This window comes from Fusarium redolens (assembly GCF_020744475.1).
Source record: "Fusarium redolens strain MPI-CAGE-AT-0023 chromosome Unknown BKA55scaffold_1, whole genome shotgun sequence".
Lineage (NCBI taxonomy): Eukaryota > Fungi > Ascomycota > Sordariomycetes > Hypocreales > Nectriaceae > Fusarium > Fusarium redolens.
In genome coordinates this window covers 2,847,432-2,864,589 of record NW_025763664.1, presented here as the reverse complement: position 1 = coordinate 2,864,589, position 17,158 = coordinate 2,847,432, and the positions used below count along the sequence as shown (strand labels likewise).

The 17,158-nt window shown below is 48.7% G+C and overlaps 9 protein-coding genes across 9 annotated transcripts; 4 read left to right on the top strand and 5 right to left on the bottom strand.

Moving 5' to 3' along the window:
• Positions 1–1,362: 1,362 nt before the first annotated feature.
• BKA55DRAFT_682969 (DHS-like NAD/FAD-binding domain-containing protein) lies at positions 1,363–3,237 on the top strand (the record flags this gene model as incomplete). Its single annotated transcript, XM_046198439.1, has 1 exon — positions 1,363–3,237. One exon carries the CDS (start codon positions 1,363–1,365, stop codon positions 3,235–3,237), a length of 1,875 nt encoding a protein of 624 aa, XP_046056663.1.
• A 333-nt stretch (positions 3,238–3,570) lies between these two features.
• BKA55DRAFT_549969 (uncharacterized protein) lies at positions 3,571–5,499 on the bottom strand. The gene is made up of 2 exons (XM_046191241.1): positions 4,887–5,499; positions 3,571–4,838 (listed from the first exon to the last, which is right to left on the bottom strand). The coding sequence occupies exons 1-2, from the start codon at positions 5,264–5,266 to the stop codon at positions 3,755–3,757; spliced, it is 1,464 nt and encodes a 487-aa protein (XP_046056662.1). The 5' UTR covers positions 5,267–5,499; the 3' UTR covers positions 3,571–3,754.
• A 96-nt stretch (positions 5,500–5,595) lies between these two features.
• BKA55DRAFT_549967 (U6 snRNA-associated Sm-like protein LSm6) lies at positions 5,596–6,236 on the top strand. The gene is made up of 3 exons (XM_046191240.1): positions 5,596–5,885; positions 5,980–6,093; positions 6,144–6,236. The coding sequence occupies exons 1-3, from the start codon at positions 5,774–5,776 to the stop codon at positions 6,167–6,169; spliced, it is 252 nt and encodes an 83-aa protein (XP_046056661.1). The 5' UTR covers positions 5,596–5,773; the 3' UTR covers positions 6,170–6,236.
• An 8-nt stretch (positions 6,237–6,244) lies between these two features.
• Positions 6,245–7,260, bottom strand: BKA55DRAFT_682966 (S-adenosyl-L-methionine-dependent methyltransferase; the record flags this gene model as incomplete). Its single annotated transcript, XM_046198438.1, has 4 exons — positions 6,245–6,642; positions 6,697–6,782; positions 6,831–6,841; positions 6,907–7,260. The coding sequence occupies 4 exons, from the start codon at positions 7,258–7,260 to the stop codon at positions 6,245–6,247; spliced, it is 849 nt and encodes a 282-aa protein (XP_046056660.1).
• A 375-nt stretch (positions 7,261–7,635) lies between these two features.
• BKA55DRAFT_532516 (uncharacterized protein) lies at positions 7,636–8,554 on the bottom strand (the record flags this gene model as incomplete). Its single annotated transcript, XM_046189351.1, has 2 exons — positions 7,636–8,421; positions 8,507–8,554. The coding sequence occupies 2 exons, from the start codon at positions 8,552–8,554 to the stop codon at positions 7,636–7,638; spliced, it is 834 nt and encodes a 277-aa protein (XP_046056659.1).
• Positions 8,555–9,161: 607 nt separating this feature from the next.
• On the bottom strand, positions 9,162–10,510 carry BKA55DRAFT_549957 (uncharacterized protein). The gene is made up of 2 exons (XM_046191239.1): positions 10,341–10,510; positions 9,162–10,000 (listed from the first exon to the last, which is right to left on the bottom strand). The coding sequence occupies exons 1-2, from the start codon at positions 10,357–10,359 to the stop codon at positions 9,609–9,611; spliced, it is 411 nt and encodes a 136-aa protein (XP_046056658.1). The 5' UTR covers positions 10,360–10,510; the 3' UTR covers positions 9,162–9,608.
• Positions 10,511–11,175: 665 nt separating this feature from the next.
• Positions 11,176–12,687, top strand: BKA55DRAFT_26757 (uncharacterized protein). The gene is made up of 4 exons (XM_046185453.1): positions 11,176–11,621; positions 11,765–11,793; positions 11,851–11,991; positions 12,087–12,687. Exons 1-4 carry the CDS (start codon positions 11,447–11,449, stop codon positions 12,465–12,467), a joined length of 726 nt encoding a protein of 241 aa, XP_046056657.1. The 5' UTR covers positions 11,176–11,446; the 3' UTR covers positions 12,468–12,687.
• Positions 12,688–13,087: 400 nt separating this feature from the next.
• On the top strand, positions 13,088–14,949 carry BKA55DRAFT_26753 (Cys/Met metabolism PLP-dependent enzyme-domain-containing protein). The gene is made up of 2 exons (XM_046185452.1): positions 13,088–13,580; positions 13,739–14,949. The coding sequence occupies exons 1-2, from the start codon at positions 13,344–13,346 to the stop codon at positions 14,777–14,779; spliced, it is 1,278 nt and encodes a 425-aa protein (XP_046056656.1). The 5' UTR covers positions 13,088–13,343; the 3' UTR covers positions 14,780–14,949.
• A 397-nt stretch (positions 14,950–15,346) lies between these two features.
• On the bottom strand, positions 15,347–16,037 carry BKA55DRAFT_532513 (uncharacterized protein; the record flags this gene model as incomplete). The annotated part of the gene is made up of 2 exons (XM_046189350.1): positions 15,347–15,410; positions 15,466–16,037. 2 exons carry the CDS (start codon positions 16,035–16,037, stop codon positions 15,347–15,349), a joined length of 636 nt encoding a protein of 211 aa, XP_046056655.1.
• Between the last annotated feature and the right edge of the window lie 1,121 nt (positions 16,038–17,158).

The following is a 17,158-nucleotide window of genomic DNA, read 5'->3' as shown; positions in this document are numbered from 1 at the left end:
TTAAAGTCGAATCAATTAAACTCGCATAGGAGTTATAGAGGTATGTAGAGAGTCCAGAGAAGAGCAGTGCCAGTAAATTGATTGTCAGTGTGACAATGTGTTGAATCAAGCTGAAGAGAGAAAAGGAGTGAGCCAATGGCGAGTTGGTGCTGCTCATAGCTCCCACACTCACTCACTGTATGCAGTCTAAAATAAGCTAAAGTGAATCATCATACCAGCCCCTCGGTAAGGGCAATGTCAGGATAGGGGTGGTGTCCAAATTTGGTGTGTGAACTGAGTCTGTCAGACTCAATAGTACAGATAATACCTCAAGTATTTGACAATGTTTCCTAACCGTAGAAACCCGGAGCTATCGAGGAATAAACTATCATCCGTTTCGCGGCAATTATCCATTGGCTCTAACACACTGCCTGTCATGCAGGTTGTGTGTGCCTGCAGAATACTCCAGCCTATCATGGCTCCCACACCACCTGGCACCTTCAAGGGTCAGCGTTGAATGACAACAGACAAGGCAGGGCAGGGCATAAGATCACGGCCTGAGCTGATGTCACCGCTCTTCAAACCCATGAACATAGTTGCCCTTGACTGTTCAGTAAAGTAAACATCAGCAAACCAACCTCGAACACATCACTCGCAAGCCCTTATATACTTTGCCCACCTTGAAGTTAAAAGCCGGCTGCTTCAAAGTTTCCCTTGACTCCATTTACCTACCACAAAACAGGACCACCTGCCGCTATCCGTCTGTCATCTGGCTGTGCGGGTGCGCTCTTTTTCCCTACGCTGCTGGCACTGGTATTAGTGGTGGCTGTGGCTTAAGCGCTAGTTGAAGACTCGAGAGATACTTTGTGCTGTGCATCTGCAGCAGGAACTAAAAGACCAGCATTGTAGACGCTGCTACACGCTAAGTCGGTAGTCCCCCCCAAAACCCGCTTTCTGGGTCTGAGGTGCATTCTGCAACTGCAACTACAACTCTTCCGTCATTTCCCCCGGTTTAGGCTTTGATTTGCCTCTTTCAACTCAAACCAACTCAAATCATATTCAACATTAAACACTTTCTCTCGCTTTCGCCCTTTCCCTTGTTGACTTTTGTTTCCCTCCTCAAATCAGCTGCGTTTCTTTTTTTTTTTTCTCCAGGAACTGAGTAGCGACTGCCTGGACTTACATCTGCACGTTCCCTGCGCTCTTTCATCTTGACTCGACTATAAAGACAAGCAACCGGCTACTTCTCTTTCTATCTTTTGCGCGATGAGGTAGAATTGGAGCAAGCACACGCCTCTTTCGCCCTTCCTTCCGGAAAACTCCATCCTTCCCCTGGAGGTGCTCCTCAACTCTTGCCGCACGATACTCAATAAGAGGAGCAAAATGAGTCCTTCGAGCCCTGTATCTTTCGTCCCTGACGGAGAAAACTCAACACTCTCGTCGCCACTCTCCAACCTCTCCAGAACACCATCATTGCCTTCGTCGCCCGATATGCCCGACCCCACGAAGCGCTATCCGTCTCCATCAACGACCGCATCGGGTCCGCACTCTCCAGATAAGACGTGTGACCTTCCATCCGAAGATGAAATTGTCGCCAAACCACTCGATGATTCCACTTCAGGGCCCCCGCCAGCCAAAAAGCGTCGCATATCTCCCCCGAAAGAACGCACTACCGAGTACCTGGATCTCATGAAGCCCGAAGATGAACTCACCGCCGAAGATCGTGGCCAGTTGAAAAGGCTTATTGACACATTGCGCAAGAAGAAGAAGATTGTTGTCATTGCTGGTGCTGGCATTTCTGTTTCAGCAGGAATTCCCGACTTCCGCTCGTCCACTGGCTTGTTTGCGACCGTCAAAACTCAGCATAACCTCAAGGGCTCTGGTAAACATTTGTTCGATGCCTCAGTTTATAAACACGATTCCACAACTCAGTCTTTTCACGCGATGGTCAGAGAAATGGCCACAATGACGAAAGCTGCTAAACCCACGCCATTTCACGAACTATTAGCATCCCTGGCTCAGGAAGGCCGCTTATTACGCCTTTATTCGCAAAATATCGACTGTCTTGACACCCAATTAAAGCCTCTGGCCACCGAGGTTCCCCTTAACCCCAAAGGCCCCTGGCCCGTTACAATCCAGCTGCACGGCGGTCTCCAGAAAATGGTCTGCACCAAATGCAACAATATCCGGGAGTTCAATGGCGAGGTTTTTGACGGCCCAGAGGCCCCACTTTGCCCAACATGTAAAGATCTCGACGAAGTTCGGACCGCCCATGCTGGGAAGCGAAGCCATGGCATCGGCAGACTACGACCGCGATTTGTGCTCTACAACGAGTACAACCCAGACGAGGACGCCATTGGAAATGTTTCAAGTGCTGATCTTAAGGCCCGTCCTGATGCTGTATTGGTGGTTGGAACGACACTCAAGGTTCCAGGAACTCGCAGACTGGTGAGGGAGATGTGTCAAGTCACACGAGGACGAAGGAATGGCACTGCTATTTGGATCAATGTGGACGACGAGCCCAAAGGCGTTGATCTGAAAAATTGCTGGGATATCGTAGTGCGGTCAAAGTGCGATGACGTGGCTCGATCTGCAGCACTTCCTCCATGGAATATCACCATTGGGCAGGATTATGAGGTATCCGAGGAAGATTTCTCCAAGGGTCAAGAGGAACGCAAACAGAATTTCTCTGTTGAAATTCCGGCGAACTCCGTCTCCGCGCACTCTCATACTGAAGATCAGGGCGCAGCCAAATCGAAGCAGGTAAACCAGGTGCAGGGTATACCAACACCTCATGCAAGCCCCAAGATATCGGCAGTCAGGAACCTGGCGAAGACGACACAGACCACGATATCTTTCGACGGCAAGGTTACGACAGAGAAGCCTGCACAGCTCTCCAAACAACGCGGGCCCTCCAAACAACGCGGGCGCAAGAGAAAGGCCCCAGGTGGACATAAGGAGGCGCCACTCAAAAGTTTCAAGGCAACTAAAAATATTATCAACCAAGAGAAGGTTGACGGATCTGCATCAGCTACTCAGACGAAGCGGAACGTATCTGGCAAAGAGAGAAATCGCCATCCTCTGCCCTCTCAGCGTCCTGCGAATGCGTCGCATAAAGAGACATTGACCGACACCAAGGACCTATGCGAGAAGCCCCGTCAACGGGGATCTGGCCTTCCTTCAACCCCGACCACAAAAATGAAGGGCACCATTTCTCCACGTTCGTACCCTAACAATACGCGACACCTAATCGACTAGGGACAGAATCAGCACGATATTATTCAGAGGAAATAGAAAACCTACAGGTAGCCCATGTTATTATCTGTATTCTTTAGCATTCATGGAGTATGGGGTTGGTTGATACCAGATGATATAAATCAAGCTGCGGTCGCTGGGACCGATAACACAGGCAGCGAATGATGTATACTACTATCCAGGGGCAGATTTGCTTTATTTGGGACCAAAGTTTTGTTAACGCCGAGGCAGCGGGTGCACAATTCGGCTTGGTTGAACAGAGGCGTTATAGGGATCGGCCTTGCAGCTGGACAGCCAAGGTCAATTACATAGAGGCGGCAAGAGATGCGCTAGATTCAAATATTAATTGCTGATTATTGAAGAGTAGCGACAGAGCAACGTTAATTGCGTGTTGAAATCATCATAGCTAAGACTCAAAAGTGTTTTCCCTGGGTATCATGTCGTATCCTTCAGCGCCGTCATCCGCCTCCACCTGCAATAACCTATCGTGCCAAAAATTCGTGCTGCGACTGAGCTCGCTTTAATCAACATGCACTTCGATCGTATCCTGAGCCTCGATCTCAGCCTCCTTCATCTCCACGTGCTCCTCGAGCCGCTCGCCATCCCACCAAAGAGATACCTCCTTGTCTGAACCAACGTCGCGCTGTTGACGGAAGTGGGAGATGAGCGTTTCGACAGTCGTCTCAGGGAGGATCTTGCAAGCCAGCGGTTCAACATCCCGTCCTTTGAGCATGATCACGAACCTGGATCTCTCGGCCGGCTTCCCCTCTTCCTCGTCAGAAATTTCACCAGCGTCGCGCTTCCGCTGGAGTTCCTGCTCCTGCTCCATCTTCTGAAAGAGTTCTGGATTCCAGGCCTGGACATTTATCGACGTCATGTTCTCTCTGAAGCCTGCGGACCCTTGACTGTCGCTCACAGCACGTCCATTACCGATTGGACGAATGCCCAGGCCAATTAGGGTGGAAGTGTTGTACACTTTCTTGTTGTTCCAGGTGAGAGTCACATCGTCTGCCTGTATCGAAACACCTTTATTCATTTGGTGTTTGACCCACGCGTCTCGAACTATGCGAAGAGGTTTGTTGAAGGAGAACCTCACTTGTAGGGGGACAGTATGCGGAATCGTGCTAGTGATGAAAATGTTGAAGGCCTCCTTGGACTGCTCCTCAGACTTGTTAGCCTGAAGGGCCTGTTGACGGGCGCGCTTCTCTTCGGCTTTGCGAATGTACTCTGCGAACTCATCCTCCTCTACCGGTGGTGGGCTTGGTTCCTTAGAAGGCTTGGAGGAGGTCCGGTTTGCAAATTCGATGCTGCTACTTCTCTGCTTCGATGATAGGTCGGTCTTGGGCTGAGGAGGTCTTGAGTCGGATTCCGAATCCGAGTCAATCGTTATAGGATCTGTAATTGGTTTTGCCTGTGGTTTAGATTCTTCCGTCTTTAGCTTTCGACTTGGAGTAGGAGAGTTGCGAATCGGCCCCAATCTTCGAGTTGGCGATGCATCTGGGAAAGGGTCTTCGTCTGTGTCGAGTTGCGAACTAAGTATAGGCTTCTGATCCGAGCTTGAGTCAAGCCTTGACCGTTTTGACGGAGGAGGTGTGACAAGTTCACTAAAGGAATCAGAACACGATGTTAGGTTACATGGTTAGCAAGCTTACCTAGTGCGATCCGCTCCGTCCTGTGTCAGCGGCTGATCGGTGACAGGAGTTCCCTCTGCCCGTCCAGGCAAGGAAGGAAAGCCGTCGCCGACCTTGGAGTCGGGGTCTTCATTGGTAAGCCCGTCACTATCTAGAGAGTTTTCTCGCGGTCGTTTCTCTCCAATGGCCTCAAGTCGTTTACGCTCAGCTTCCTGTTCAGCTTCTCTATGTCTCCTCCAGCGCCTTTGCTGATCAGCTGCCATGATAGGCGCCATCTCCTTTGCGCGGCGAAATAGAGAAAGGCCATCGTCGTCGCTTTCCTTTGAATCCTCAGACTGTGTTGGTTTTGGTTTTGGCGCGGCCTTGCGCAGCGCGGTGGGTTTAAAGGGGAGTTTCTTCATGTTCGCGAAGAACCTCTGATTAGCTTGCACGGAATTTTAATGATAGCAAGGCGCCAGTTGTTCGCTCAATTTTGTAAAGTAACAAAGCGACAGGCGCGTACAGAGCGATATTAAAAAAACCGTTGGGTCTAAAAGTAATGAAGAACAATGAAGCTGGAGGTTGGAAGGATCTTGCATTGAACGGCTCGAACCGCACTTTACACTTAACGCGCCTGGAGGTGGTGGGATGGTGGAGGTTGCCTGGGCAGGAAATAGAGACCTGGCCCGCTAAAAATACCCCCCCGCTACGTGCCTCTGTAACGGGATGTTAGGCAACTTCACAGCGGGCGTGATGCCCCACAGTGCAAAAAGACACCAGCCTTAACAACATGGCAAGGCATCAATCTTTCAGGCTAGACCCAAACAACTCCACAAGCTCTATCCAAGATCCATTGTCATAAACCACCAACGCCAACGACACTCAACCTCTCCAACCGCCAACCTCCAAACACCACCCCAGTCTTCACAATGGAGAACGGCGCTATCTCTCAGGGTGAGGGGAAAGACCCTTCAAGCTTCCTCAGTGACATCATCGGCAACCCTGTTACTGTCAAGCTCAACTCTGGCGTCGTCTACAAAGGTGAGTCTCGACGTCTTTGCTCATCGATTTGACGATGCAGCTGAGCGCCTCATATGCGACGATACGGTAGATAGGAGGAAGCTAATGCTCATAGGCGAACTTCAATCTGTGGATGGCTACATGAACATTGCTCTGGAAAAGACAGCTGAGTATGTCAATGGCCAGAAGCGTAGGGAATACGGTGACGCCTTTGTGAGAGGAAACAATGGTGAGTGTCACTTTGTTATTGAGAGGTGTTTTACTAATCGGAGCTGGCAGTCATGTATATTTCGGCAGACTCATGATTATTTATGAACAATGAAAAATGGCTTGGTCTCTACATGTAGATTTATGCTGAAACTAATCTCTACGACCTGTTTTCACTCTGGGCCTTCCAAACGTGACGTCCAGACAAAGAAAGTGCACCCATGAAGCTCAATCTCACCCTTCTCATTGAACTTAGCATCGCCCTCTTTGATGATCTTGTCGAACTTCTCTTTGAAGAGTCGACGCTCCTCCCCTTGCCGGAGCTTGTTCCAGCTAAGTGTATCGAATCTGTCCCACAAAGCATCAGGGGTCAACCAAATCGACCATGTGATTTTTTCGGTCTCGATGGGCGTGGAGAAGAAGGGCTTCTCAGCCTCGGCCTGGCGCTCAAGTACTTTCTTCCATAGCAAGTGTCGGAAACGAGGCTCATTGTCTGCCTTTTCGTTGAAGTTGAGCTCGCTGAGCTCCTGCTCCCATTTTGTGGAGGCTGGCCAGCTCTCGGGGCGATTATCTTGAGGCTATAGTCAGTCTTTTTGAAAGCAACGAAAGGCAACTGGGACGCTACATTCTTCAGCATTCCAAATCAATCCCAGTTTAGCACCAGGTTTAAGTACTCGATGTATCTCCTTGAGGGACTCCTCTTTGGCAAACCTTGGACTTGGTTAGGGCCTATTGCTAGTCCTTCGAGGGGCGACTTACCAGTGAAATGCCTTCAACATGTCAGTCTGATCTCTAGCTAACTCGTGTCTCTTTTCAGTCAAGGCATCTAACTTACTTGAGCCACAATGCAGCCATCTGCCCATCCATCTTCCAAGTCCTTCATTTCAGCTGCCGTACCTGGGCGAACGTCCACTTTGGGGAGCTTCTTGGCAGCAAGTGTGTTTCTCATTGAGTCCAGCGGCTCTACGGCAATAATTTCGTACCCTTCTGGCCGGGCAGACAGAAGTTCGGTGAACTTACCAGTACCAGCTGCTAGGTCTAAGATACGGCGGCCAGATTGACCCTCAAGGCCGAGATGTCCTAGAAGACTGGCGACAGCAGCAAGGGGGTAAGAGGGCCGGTGTGCGTCATAAGACTGGGCATCATCAAAGCCCTTCGTTGCAATATCATGAATAGTCTGAGATGCCATTTTCGGTATCACTCCTGAACAGCTCGAGGTGTTTGGACAATTTGCTGTTGATCTTCAAGTATCCTCAGTGAGACAAGCAGCTAGTTTTGATAGAGGAAAGGAATCAATAGGTGTCAGAGAGATCTTGGAAGCCTTTTATGTAATTAGCCAATGATCTTCCCCGCGCTTCTGGATCCTTGGATACTGGTTCTCCAGAGTTCAATGATGTGATGGCACTTAGATCTGGCTACCGATGTCGTTCCAAGACCCCAGATCCCGCGGGAACGAGCCGACGGATTTACGGCGGAACCCCGACATATTTCAATCAACAACTGGGCAACACTTTAAAATGGCAATTAAAGCAATTGTGTACTTGCAAGAATTCGTGATGATTTGCTAACTGCTCGAAGATTCCGATATCAATCGCCTTTTCTCTGATCTGAGGAGTCTGGGGGTCCCGCTTGGCATTGCCACGCTTCCCGTCGACGGCTTTCTGACGTGTGGCAAGGCATTAAGTTTCTCTGTACTGAGGATGGTGTCTAATACTGAGCGCCCTTTCCCCTGTTCGGGAGCTTCTGCCTGGCTCATGGTGGACCCTGGTGGTGTCTGTTCAGGGGTGATGAAATCATTGTTGCAACTGCTGGATGACCACGAACCGCTGTGGTTGCAGTTTGTGGGTGAATTCTGTTGGTGAATCGAGTCAACTTGAGTCTTTGTTATTGAGTGAGCTGAGTCGGCATGTTCTTGCTGGCTCTGGATACACTCTATCGAAATAATGCCATCCTGCTGGGATGTCTTTGTAGATGTTGGGTAGCTTGGCGTGGTTTCAGAGTCGAGTGTGTCTGATAGACATTCTGACGACCCTATGTCTATCATTTTCCCCTTTCCCTTGGATATTCTAATGCGTCGGCCAACTTGAGTTGCTACTGGCGTGAGTTGACATGGCCCAGGCGAATTAGGCCTTAAGATCCAGATGCCCTCCACCTCGACGCCGTTCAGAATAGCACGAATACCGAACGGAATTTCGGGAGCTCGCATGTTTTCGATGCCACAGCGCGACATGAGGGAGATTCGTGCACGCTTTTCCTCGTCGATAATCTCAAGACGGCGTATGGCTCGGTTAGACCACCATAGTTTCACAAGCCCAATGGCGAAAACAAGAACGATGCAGCACCCAAGAACCTATGGACTTGTAGTTAGTCTTTGATACAGCACTTTGAAGGTTCCAATGAAGAAGAATAAGAATTCAAATTATGGATATACGTACGAAAGTCATCTCTTGCCAGAGATCCCAATCAACAAAGAAGGCAGTCATGATGAGACTTGATGATATGGAGACGACCAGAACTCCAAGGAAAGAGAGTACAGAATATGCTTCAACTTTACAAAAACATTCGGACGATTTGGATGTTTGAAAGGCTCCAAAATTGTAACATGACAATCCAGGTTCCAAAAATGAGAGTGAACGGGTGATGCGTGGTAAAAGAATGAACGAGGAAGCAACAAGAAGGTCAGGCTCTAAACAAGCCTCGTGAGTGCCATCGACGGATTAGCACGTGTCATTGTTGATCGCAGCTATTGGGAGTGCAAGTGCGATGAATCGTTTGGGAGTTACCAATATTTACTGACATCCGTAGGCAGGTGCGGATAGGCAAGAGCCAGTGTCACTCGGAGAATAAGTTGGCAGCTCTGTGTCATTCGGTAAACACCTGAACTGGTACTACCTAAGCCAAACGGAACACAAGATGAGTGTTAAAAGACTTTTCCTGAGAGGGATAGAGAACACGTCCTACTAATAGAAGATGCCAATCAATACCAGATGAACGCGCGAGCCTGCATGAGGCACCGGAGCGATTCACGAATATGCATGGTCAACCTGAGTTGGATAGAATAGATAGAAGAGAATCAAGGTGACTGATTGCAAGATATTGAAGGCTGTTTGCCCAATTGTTTGGGTTCGATAGGACGATGAGCCAAGGATATATTAGCAGGTGTCCAATCAGAAGCAAAACTGCAACAGTCAAACCAAACACTATATCAACCGTCGTTGGCATCCATGCTTGTAGGCGTTACCCCAGTCTGATTTGGTATTTGGAGCATCGAAACATGTTTCGGGTAGCTACAGATTCCAGCCAAGTTGACATACCGTATCCCCTAGAATAAGGTGAGGGAAGTGACATGTATCTTCCGAAGCAGCATAAGGCAGGCACTTTGAGGTCAGTCTAAGAACATACTAAAATTTATTATCCCAAACGATTTCCTCAGCCCTCAGTTGAGCCTTCAAGGGACACTTCTTGATATATACCTAGGTAGGTTTGCATGCTGGTGTTTGCTGCAATGAGATAAGCTATGGTGTTGTCTCGCCCGAGTCATGGGAACAATTTTTTACAATTTCGTCTAACCCGTCTCTTCCAAATGCTATGATAGTAAGCTGAGAAAAAGCTTAAGATGTTAGTCTGCCCAATTACAATTGCTCGAATCATGTCACATCGGCGTCGGGTGCAATGAAAGCCCGGGACTTGAAATCGGCCGGGTGTTAGTGGGTCGCTCGCAACTCCGATTGAAGGCCAGATCGGCGTTTCGGGTGCTTTCAAGGGAGAAGACATGCTGAGGATCGATCCACCCTTTCGGATATCCCGGACATTGGCTCTGAACCATTTTACCACTCTACCACTGTTGCAATCAGAGATTATCACCAAAAGTCTGGTGTTGTCTGCATGTATGGGGAGATAACCAATTAAAGAGAAAGTTGAAATGAGTCCTGACATCAAGACCTGACGTTAGCGACCGCCAACTTGGAATCAATGAGCCCTTGAAATAGAGTCTTGGCGGGATTGGTCCTGAATCAGGGAACCATCAAAAAGTCGTCATAGAGACTGGACCATCAAACCTCCAAACATCTAACTTTCCCCATCCCCAATAGGATGAGGCACGCTATCTTGAAACCGAAACGGAACAGGATGCCGCAAGTTTGCCAAATTCGGGACAGATGCCGCGCCGGGTTAATTGCCATCTCTTCTGGGAGTATGCCTTGGTTGGTGATGTGTCGATCAGGATGCCGTCCCTCCTGCTGCAAGCCTTGATTCAAGCGATCTACTTACTGTATCGTGCCGCCAGCATCGCAAGCTAAACACAGTGTGTCGTATGGAGATTATCAGCGGTTCGGATCTTGCTTGTTGCGATTCCTGGTGTGTGAGCTGTTGTTGTGCCATGCCAATAGGATCGTTGTTGGACGATGGACCCGATGACGGTAAGCGTTTAACCCTTCCAGTCTTGGCAATTGTTGGTGTCAATGAAGTCCCTGAACTCCGGGGGGGGCCAACTTGGGACCTGACCCTAGTGCTGTGCTGATCTGCTCGGCTGACATGCAGTTTGTGAGATGGCTGTGTACAATACGCAGCAATGCCCAGCCAAACAAAGCAGCATCCGGGTGCGTATTCCAAATGGCAGGCAATGCTTAGCTCTTTAGTGCAAATAGTTGATGCTTATTTTATTTTTTTCCAGTGTGTGATTATCTTCAGAAAACATTGAATGATACATCGCCATATATGAAATTGTAAACTAGATGCCGAGGCCCTCAACCATCTCAGACTCAACATCACCCTTACACGCTGTGGACTCTCAATCGGTCCATTATCAACTCTCACTTGAGTCCCTAATCTCATGTTTCACACCCTCTTCGAAGGCGAGGATTTGACCCGACTCGGTGGTGCCACGCACACACGTATCCACACATACATACAAACACAATTCTCACTCTACTAATCGCCAAGTCTCACACATCTCACCCACTTACAGAGTTCTTAGCATCGATCCACAGGCCGTTTCTATGTTTCAATTTTTCCTATTCGTCCTCTAACTGTGCAAGCACGAGTCCCAATTCCATTTCCCCTTCCCATTTCCAGACATCCTTCATACCTTGTATCCATTCCCATCTTGGGGTTCCGCCTTCCCCGTCGTCGTCCCCGGCTCTAAAAGTCAATTAACTTAAACATCGGCTGCCCCCAAGACCCGTCCCCCGTTCCGCCTTCCTTGCTTTCTTCGATTTCATATTCCCTTTCCTTCCATCTCATTATTGTCCTGCGCCTGTAGGTATTGTACATATCTCACCAGTTCCGAACACCGACTGCTTCTCTCAACAACACCATCTTCTCATATCCCAACAATCAAATATCCCATCTATAGCGCCCACCGCTTTTCTTTCGCAATGCCTATTCGCAACCCTTTCGCTCGCCGCCCTGGCAGTGTTATCATTCAAGATGAGAACCAGCGCCCTGATTCTACCCCTGGCTTCGAGAAAGTCGACACTGTCGGCTCCAAGTCCACCCCTGTTTTAAGCATTCGAAGTCAAGGCCGCGACAATGGCGAATACAAGATGAGCGGTATGTCAACCGATCCTAGTCGCTTCCCGTCTCTCATGGTCCCCTCCTCAGGATCCCGTAGTGGGGGGCAAGTCATGAAGCGGCGCATTTGGCATTTTGTCACAAGACCAGAGGAACTTGGCTAATTTGTTTTTGCGCAACAGTTGTCAACGACAGTGGCGTTTATCTTCCTGTAAGTTGATTTAGCCCAACGTGCATAATGCCAGTTTTGAAACTAACGGTCGCAAAGCCATCACCTACTGAGGAAAAGGGCCAGTGGCCTCGAAAGTACCTCTCAACTCGCAACTCGACAGATACTCGAAGCAGTTCTGGCGATATTGAACATTTCTCCATTTCCCGCGAGTCCTTTGATTCCTACCGCCGATCTTTCGTATGTATTTCCCTGTCGCCTACTTTTCAAAGCAATCATCTGTTGAAGCAGACATGATTAGCGTTTGCTCAACGTACGACTAACACGGACATCAGGACATTTCTGCACGATCGCCAATGCCCAATAGCGATTTCCCCACGCGCCAGAGTCTTGACTCAGCACGCCTTCCCCGACTACCTAGATCTGCGGTCGAGCGATCATTCGAGCAGCCACCAACCGCCGAGGAGCGTTTTGAAGACGTTGGGCTAGACGACCACAAACAGCTTCAACAGCAGCCGGCTCCCCAGGCACAGCCTCAGAAGCGGGGATTCTTCTCCAAATTCTCCGACAAGGACAGCTCGAGCAATCCTACTGTATCCCGTTTCCTGATGCATGGTCGCAAGAGAGCCCAGAGTGGCCAAGGTTCGGAGCTCACTCCCATGGACAACGCATCGCCCAAGGTGGCTGTCTCAACCGAAGGTCAAGAAATGCAATGAGATGCACGGTCGAAGTTTTATTCTTCTACATTGTATTAGAGATACCTGGAGTTTCGTTTATATTGTCGGCGTTTTCGGTTGACCAGGTCGGGACAATGCTAGAATTGCATTCGCTATGAGACTATCCTGGGTACGCCTTGATGAAGAATCAAGAGTTTGGATGAATTGTACAAAGAGTACTTGCGGGCTGAACGTGGAGTTGTAATGCCCAGACGGACGAGCAGCATATGCTAAAGGGCCGTGTCCCTTGAAGAGGACAGAATATGAGCTACATAATGATAATGAGAAGACATATGTTTCAGTGTACGTGGAGAATGGCTTCGAGTGGTAGTTGGTCTTTGGGGTGACGGCATGACAAAAATAAGCTATGAACTCTCGGCCTCGGTTACAGAAGTATAAACTGAGTTGAGGACTAAATTTAACGAGCCATCAATCGAGTGTTACATTGTCAAAGCTGATACGATATTAATTGAATAATTATGTTTCAGGTAGGATACAGCACAACAGCGCCAATTGCCATAGGGCGTGACAATGTAGCCGATGACGGAGATAGTCCAGTAATAGAAACAGTAGAATTGTTCCAACGGCTGCATCCACTTGTCATTGCGTGCTTGTCATTGCTAGATTCCTTAGAGGCCCCGCTCTATTACTCGGAGGGCGCCAGACATGAACAGTTATAGAAACAGACGAAGCCGAGTTTAACCTCTTTCTCTCTCTAAATTTCTGGTAACTCGCCGTTGAGTCAATTGGGCTAACTACCTAGTAACTTTATTACTATTAGTATCAAAGATTGCCTCTCACCTAGACTACAGCACTTTATTAACTTTACAAATTTCATCTAATTCTCAAGACAACAAAAAGACGAAAAGAGACATCATGGCCTCTGACGAAGTTCCTACCAACCTCAAGGACGTCTCCTCGGTCCCAGACGGTACAGCCGGGGCCCGGGCCGGACTTGGTAGCTCCCTCGCCGGGCTTTCACTGGCATCCCGTGCTGTTCATGCCGATGAGGGCATCCAGTCACACAGGGCCGTTGCGCCGGCTATGCATGTCAGCACGACTTTCAGGTACAGCGATGATCCTGATGCGCTGAAGGCCTGGGATAATACTGATGTAAGTGTGCATCTTTCTCCTCTTGATTTGCTGGAGACGTCACCGGAAGAGAATATCAGATGATTGTGAATATCATGAGTTGAGTCGATCCCAAACCATGATAAAAACTCCCTGACTGCTTTCGGATTTCTTATGACGCCTTTTGCTAATTCGTGTAGCCCAACAACCCTCTTGACTCTCATGTCTACTCTCGAGCAACTGGTCCCAACACCACTCGTCTCGAGGCAATTCTCACATCCGTCATTGGCGCTCCAACGGTTACTTACTCTTCTGGTCTATCTGCTTTCCATGCTATGTTGGTCCATCTGAACCCTAAGCGCATTGCAATCGGAGACGGCTACCACGGCTGTCACGGAGTGATCAGCATTCTCTCCCGTCTGACAGGTCTCAAGAAACTGCCCCTGGACTGCGCTGTTGAGGACCTTGAGCCTGGCGATGTCATCCACGTCGAGACGCCCCTTAACCCTACTGGCGAGGCACGCGATCTGGCGGCATATGCAGAAAAGGCCAAGAATGCCGGTGCTTACCTGACTGTTGATGCGACATTCGCACCACCTCCGCTGCAGGATCCTTTCAAGTATGGTGTTGATGTTGTCATGCACAGCGGTACAAAGTACTTTGGTGGTCACTCTGATATGCTCTGCGGTACACTATCTGTTAACCGCAAGCACAAAGACTGGGAGGGCGCTCTCCTCAACGATCGCCTTCTCCTTGGCTCTGTTATGGGCAGCTTAGAGGGGTGGCTGGGTATTCGCTCCCTGCGAACCTTAGAGCTCCGTGTCCAGCGCCAGAGTGCTACAGCTACTGCTCTTGTTGCCTGGTTGGCTGAGCAGCAGCGTGATCCCTCATCTGCGATTGGTGCTCTCGTCGAGCGTGTCCAGCACGCCAGTCTTCAGCCCGAAGCATCAGTTGAGGGTAGCTGGCTGCAGAAGCAGATGCCCAATGGTTATGGCCCTGTTTTTTCAGTGTATCTTCGTGATGGAGATGTCGCTAAGCGACTGCCATCCAAGTTGGAGTTGTTCCACCATGCCACTAGCTTGGGTGGTGTTGAGAGTTTGATTGAGTGGCGTGCGATGACTGATCCCAAAATTGACAAGAGACTTTTGCGAGTGAGCATCGGTGTTGAAGGTCTTGAAGATCTCAAGAATGATTTGCTCCAAGGCCTGGAGTCTTTGAGAAAGGAAAAGGGGGGTCAGTAAATGAAGGGGATAAATAATTAGAACAGACAGTCATTTTTGATAGAGAAGGAAGGAAAAACAGAAACTTTTTGGTTTATAGAGAAAATGAAAAGTGCATCATGGAAATGAGTATCCCTACAATGGCTTGCATTGGTTAAATGGCTTGCTCGTTCATGAGACAGACAATGGCATGGTATATCAAGTATACACAGACCATAATGAAAAAAAGAGAAAGGATTTGTATGAAAATATCAAAACACTGGTCTAACACAATCAAAAGAATGTGACTATCCGGTCTAAGAAGAAATGCCATACAAAAGAGGGGAAACATGTCAACCAACATGAAAGCCATGTGTGTAAGTCAGGTAGGGTCAAAGAGAGGAGAGATAATGAAATCTAAGAAGAAAAGGAGATAAGAAATGAGAAAAATGAGGAAATGAAATAATAAAAAAGTCGAGAGGTAATGAAGAGTACTATGCTCCTCTAAGTGGATTTTTCTCCAAAGGTTGTGTCTACACACGGGGAATGGTTGCTCAGAATTGAAGTCGAAGTGGTGTTGTCGAATCTTAGGCCTTGATGTGGCTAAGCTCATTCTTGAGGGGGTAGCCAGAGGCCAAACCAATTGCTGAGTGGTTTATACTTGACTTCTCGGCTACGAATATGTAAGTTAGTCAATTTTCCATGTTATTGGTGAGTAATAGACGTACCGTGAGCGATCATTGTCAGCAAAAGAACCAACTCCTCGAAGGTCTTGCTCCGCTGACCTAGGCTCCATGTGTCGATAATCCACGGATCTGTTATCAAGGCGGTAAGATGTAGAACCTCGAGAGGAAGTCGGGGGGGCATTTTGATAGTGGTTATCATACGGTCGGTGAGGGATAGAAGTTCTTGAAGGTGGTGCGAGAAAGTCATTGGCCACAGCATGTGTCTGATATGGAGGTGCTTCCTGAGTTCGAGAGGGAAATGTGGGAGAGTCGCTGAAGGCTGGAGATGTCGTAGGAGTTGTGAGATCAGAAACAGCATCCACGACATTTGAAGGATCATGGCTGTATTGTTGACCGAGCCATTGGTTAACCATTGTCTGGCGTCTATCGTAGGCTTGGGGACTTGGTCTCCTCCAGGCTTGAGATTGGTCTCTTGGTGATGTGTTGGCTGATGTAGTTCTCTGGTAGTTGGAATCCCAGCTGCCTCGGACAGCTTCCTCGCTCCAGTTCCTAGAACTCTCTGTGTTGTAAGTTTGTCCGTAGTGGCGCTGGTGGTGGTCTTGTCGACGACTCATGGTTGCTGAGAGTGAGGTCGTTGGTGATTGGTTAGTTGCGTGTAAGTGCTTAAGTGGGTGTTGTTTGAAGGTAGAGTTAGTAGCGATGGTCAAATAGGACCAAATATGGATTGGATTGTTTGATGAATTGAATAGATTAACTAGTGTCTCAATGCATCTTTTTTAAAGATCATGTATTGAGTTTTCCTTGCCATATGTCACTTTCTATTGTTTGGATGCCTCTACTCAAGCATGCTTCAAGTGAGTTGCGGTCGTGGCTGAAGCTTCCCTATTCGCGGGGACGCCGGGAGGCCGCAGCTTTCGACCAATAAGCAGCGCCCGCTCCTCGGAACCCCAGTGATAGTTGGTCGTGGCCGTGCAGGGGAACTCTCTCCCAGGGCCTGGGAACCCCTGGAGCGGTCAGCAAGCTTACTGGAAGCAGGCTAGAGTCAGAACGTTATGCAGGGAATTGGAAACAAGGACGTCAGTCTTCGCAGGCCGCCGAAGTTGCTAGCCTTATTTCGGTATCAAAATTAGACGGCTTTTCTAGGATGGATACAGGTCCAGAGTTGTTATGATGAGGCTCAGCCAATGACAGGGACGAACTGGCTATGGCAAGTAAACTTGTGAGCGTCACACGATGTATTCTAGACGAAAAGTTGTTTTGTCAAGAATTTTGAGGGAGCCTGTCGATGTATCGTGAGGTGTTTGGAGCTTTGGTCGGGCAGATTGTGCCAAAGGCTCTGACGTAGAGCATGCATCTATAGGGACAGCCTTGAATATGAAAAGATTCTAGAGATAGAACTTTCAATAACTCGAGGCACACTTTAGCATGACAATGGTCTCGTTGCAAATACCCAAGAATAACCACGCCTTCAGTCTTCACAAATCTCCCATGCCTCGTTTATGAATTTCGGAGGCCACCAAAACCAGACATCATGAAAACCCAATAGCAACAAAATTTGACACAATCACTAACACTCAATATTCTCGGGGAAAGCGCCTCCCGATCGGCTCCAAGTGAACCGGCCAACTAATTCAGCCATCCCGTGAACCAATGCAGCCACATACTGCAGCATCAAACCTCCGAAACAATCGCTTAGAGGACCAGGGGGTTGTTCAAGCGCGATAGGGCTGAGCAA

Coding starts and splice junctions, on each gene's coding strand:
- BKA55DRAFT_549969 (XM_046191241.1), bottom strand. CDS start 5,266: ATGAAGAAACTCCCCTTTAAACCCACCGCGCTGCGCAAGGCCGCGCCA. Junction 4,839..4,886: donor GACGGAGCGGATCGCACTAG/GTAAGCTTGCTA, acceptor TGATTCCTTTAG/TGAACTTGTCACACCTCCTC.
- BKA55DRAFT_549967 (XM_046191240.1), top strand. CDS start 5,774: ATGGAGAACGGCGCTATCTCTCAGGGTGAGGGGAAAGACCCTTCAAGC. Junction 5,886..5,979: donor CTCTGGCGTCGTCTACAAAG/GTGAGTCTCGAC, acceptor TAATGCTCATAG/GCGAACTTCAATCTGTGGAT. Junction 6,094..6,143: donor CTTTGTGAGAGGAAACAATG/GTGAGTGTCACT, acceptor CGGAGCTGGCAG/TCATGTATATTTCGGCAGAC.
- BKA55DRAFT_26757 (XM_046185453.1), top strand. CDS start 11,447: ATGCCTATTCGCAACCCTTTCGCTCGCCGCCCTGGCAGTGTTATCATT. Junction 11,622..11,764: donor TGGCGAATACAAGATGAGCG/GTATGTCAACCG, acceptor TTTGCGCAACAG/TTGTCAACGACAGTGGCGTT. Junction 11,794..11,850: donor ACAGTGGCGTTTATCTTCCT/GTAAGTTGATTT, acceptor ACGGTCGCAAAG/CCATCACCTACTGAGGAAAA.
- BKA55DRAFT_26753 (XM_046185452.1), top strand. CDS start 13,344: ATGGCCTCTGACGAAGTTCCTACCAACCTCAAGGACGTCTCCTCGGTC. Junction 13,581..13,738: donor AGGCCTGGGATAATACTGAT/GTAAGTGTGCAT, acceptor TAATTCGTGTAG/CCCAACAACCCTCTTGACTC.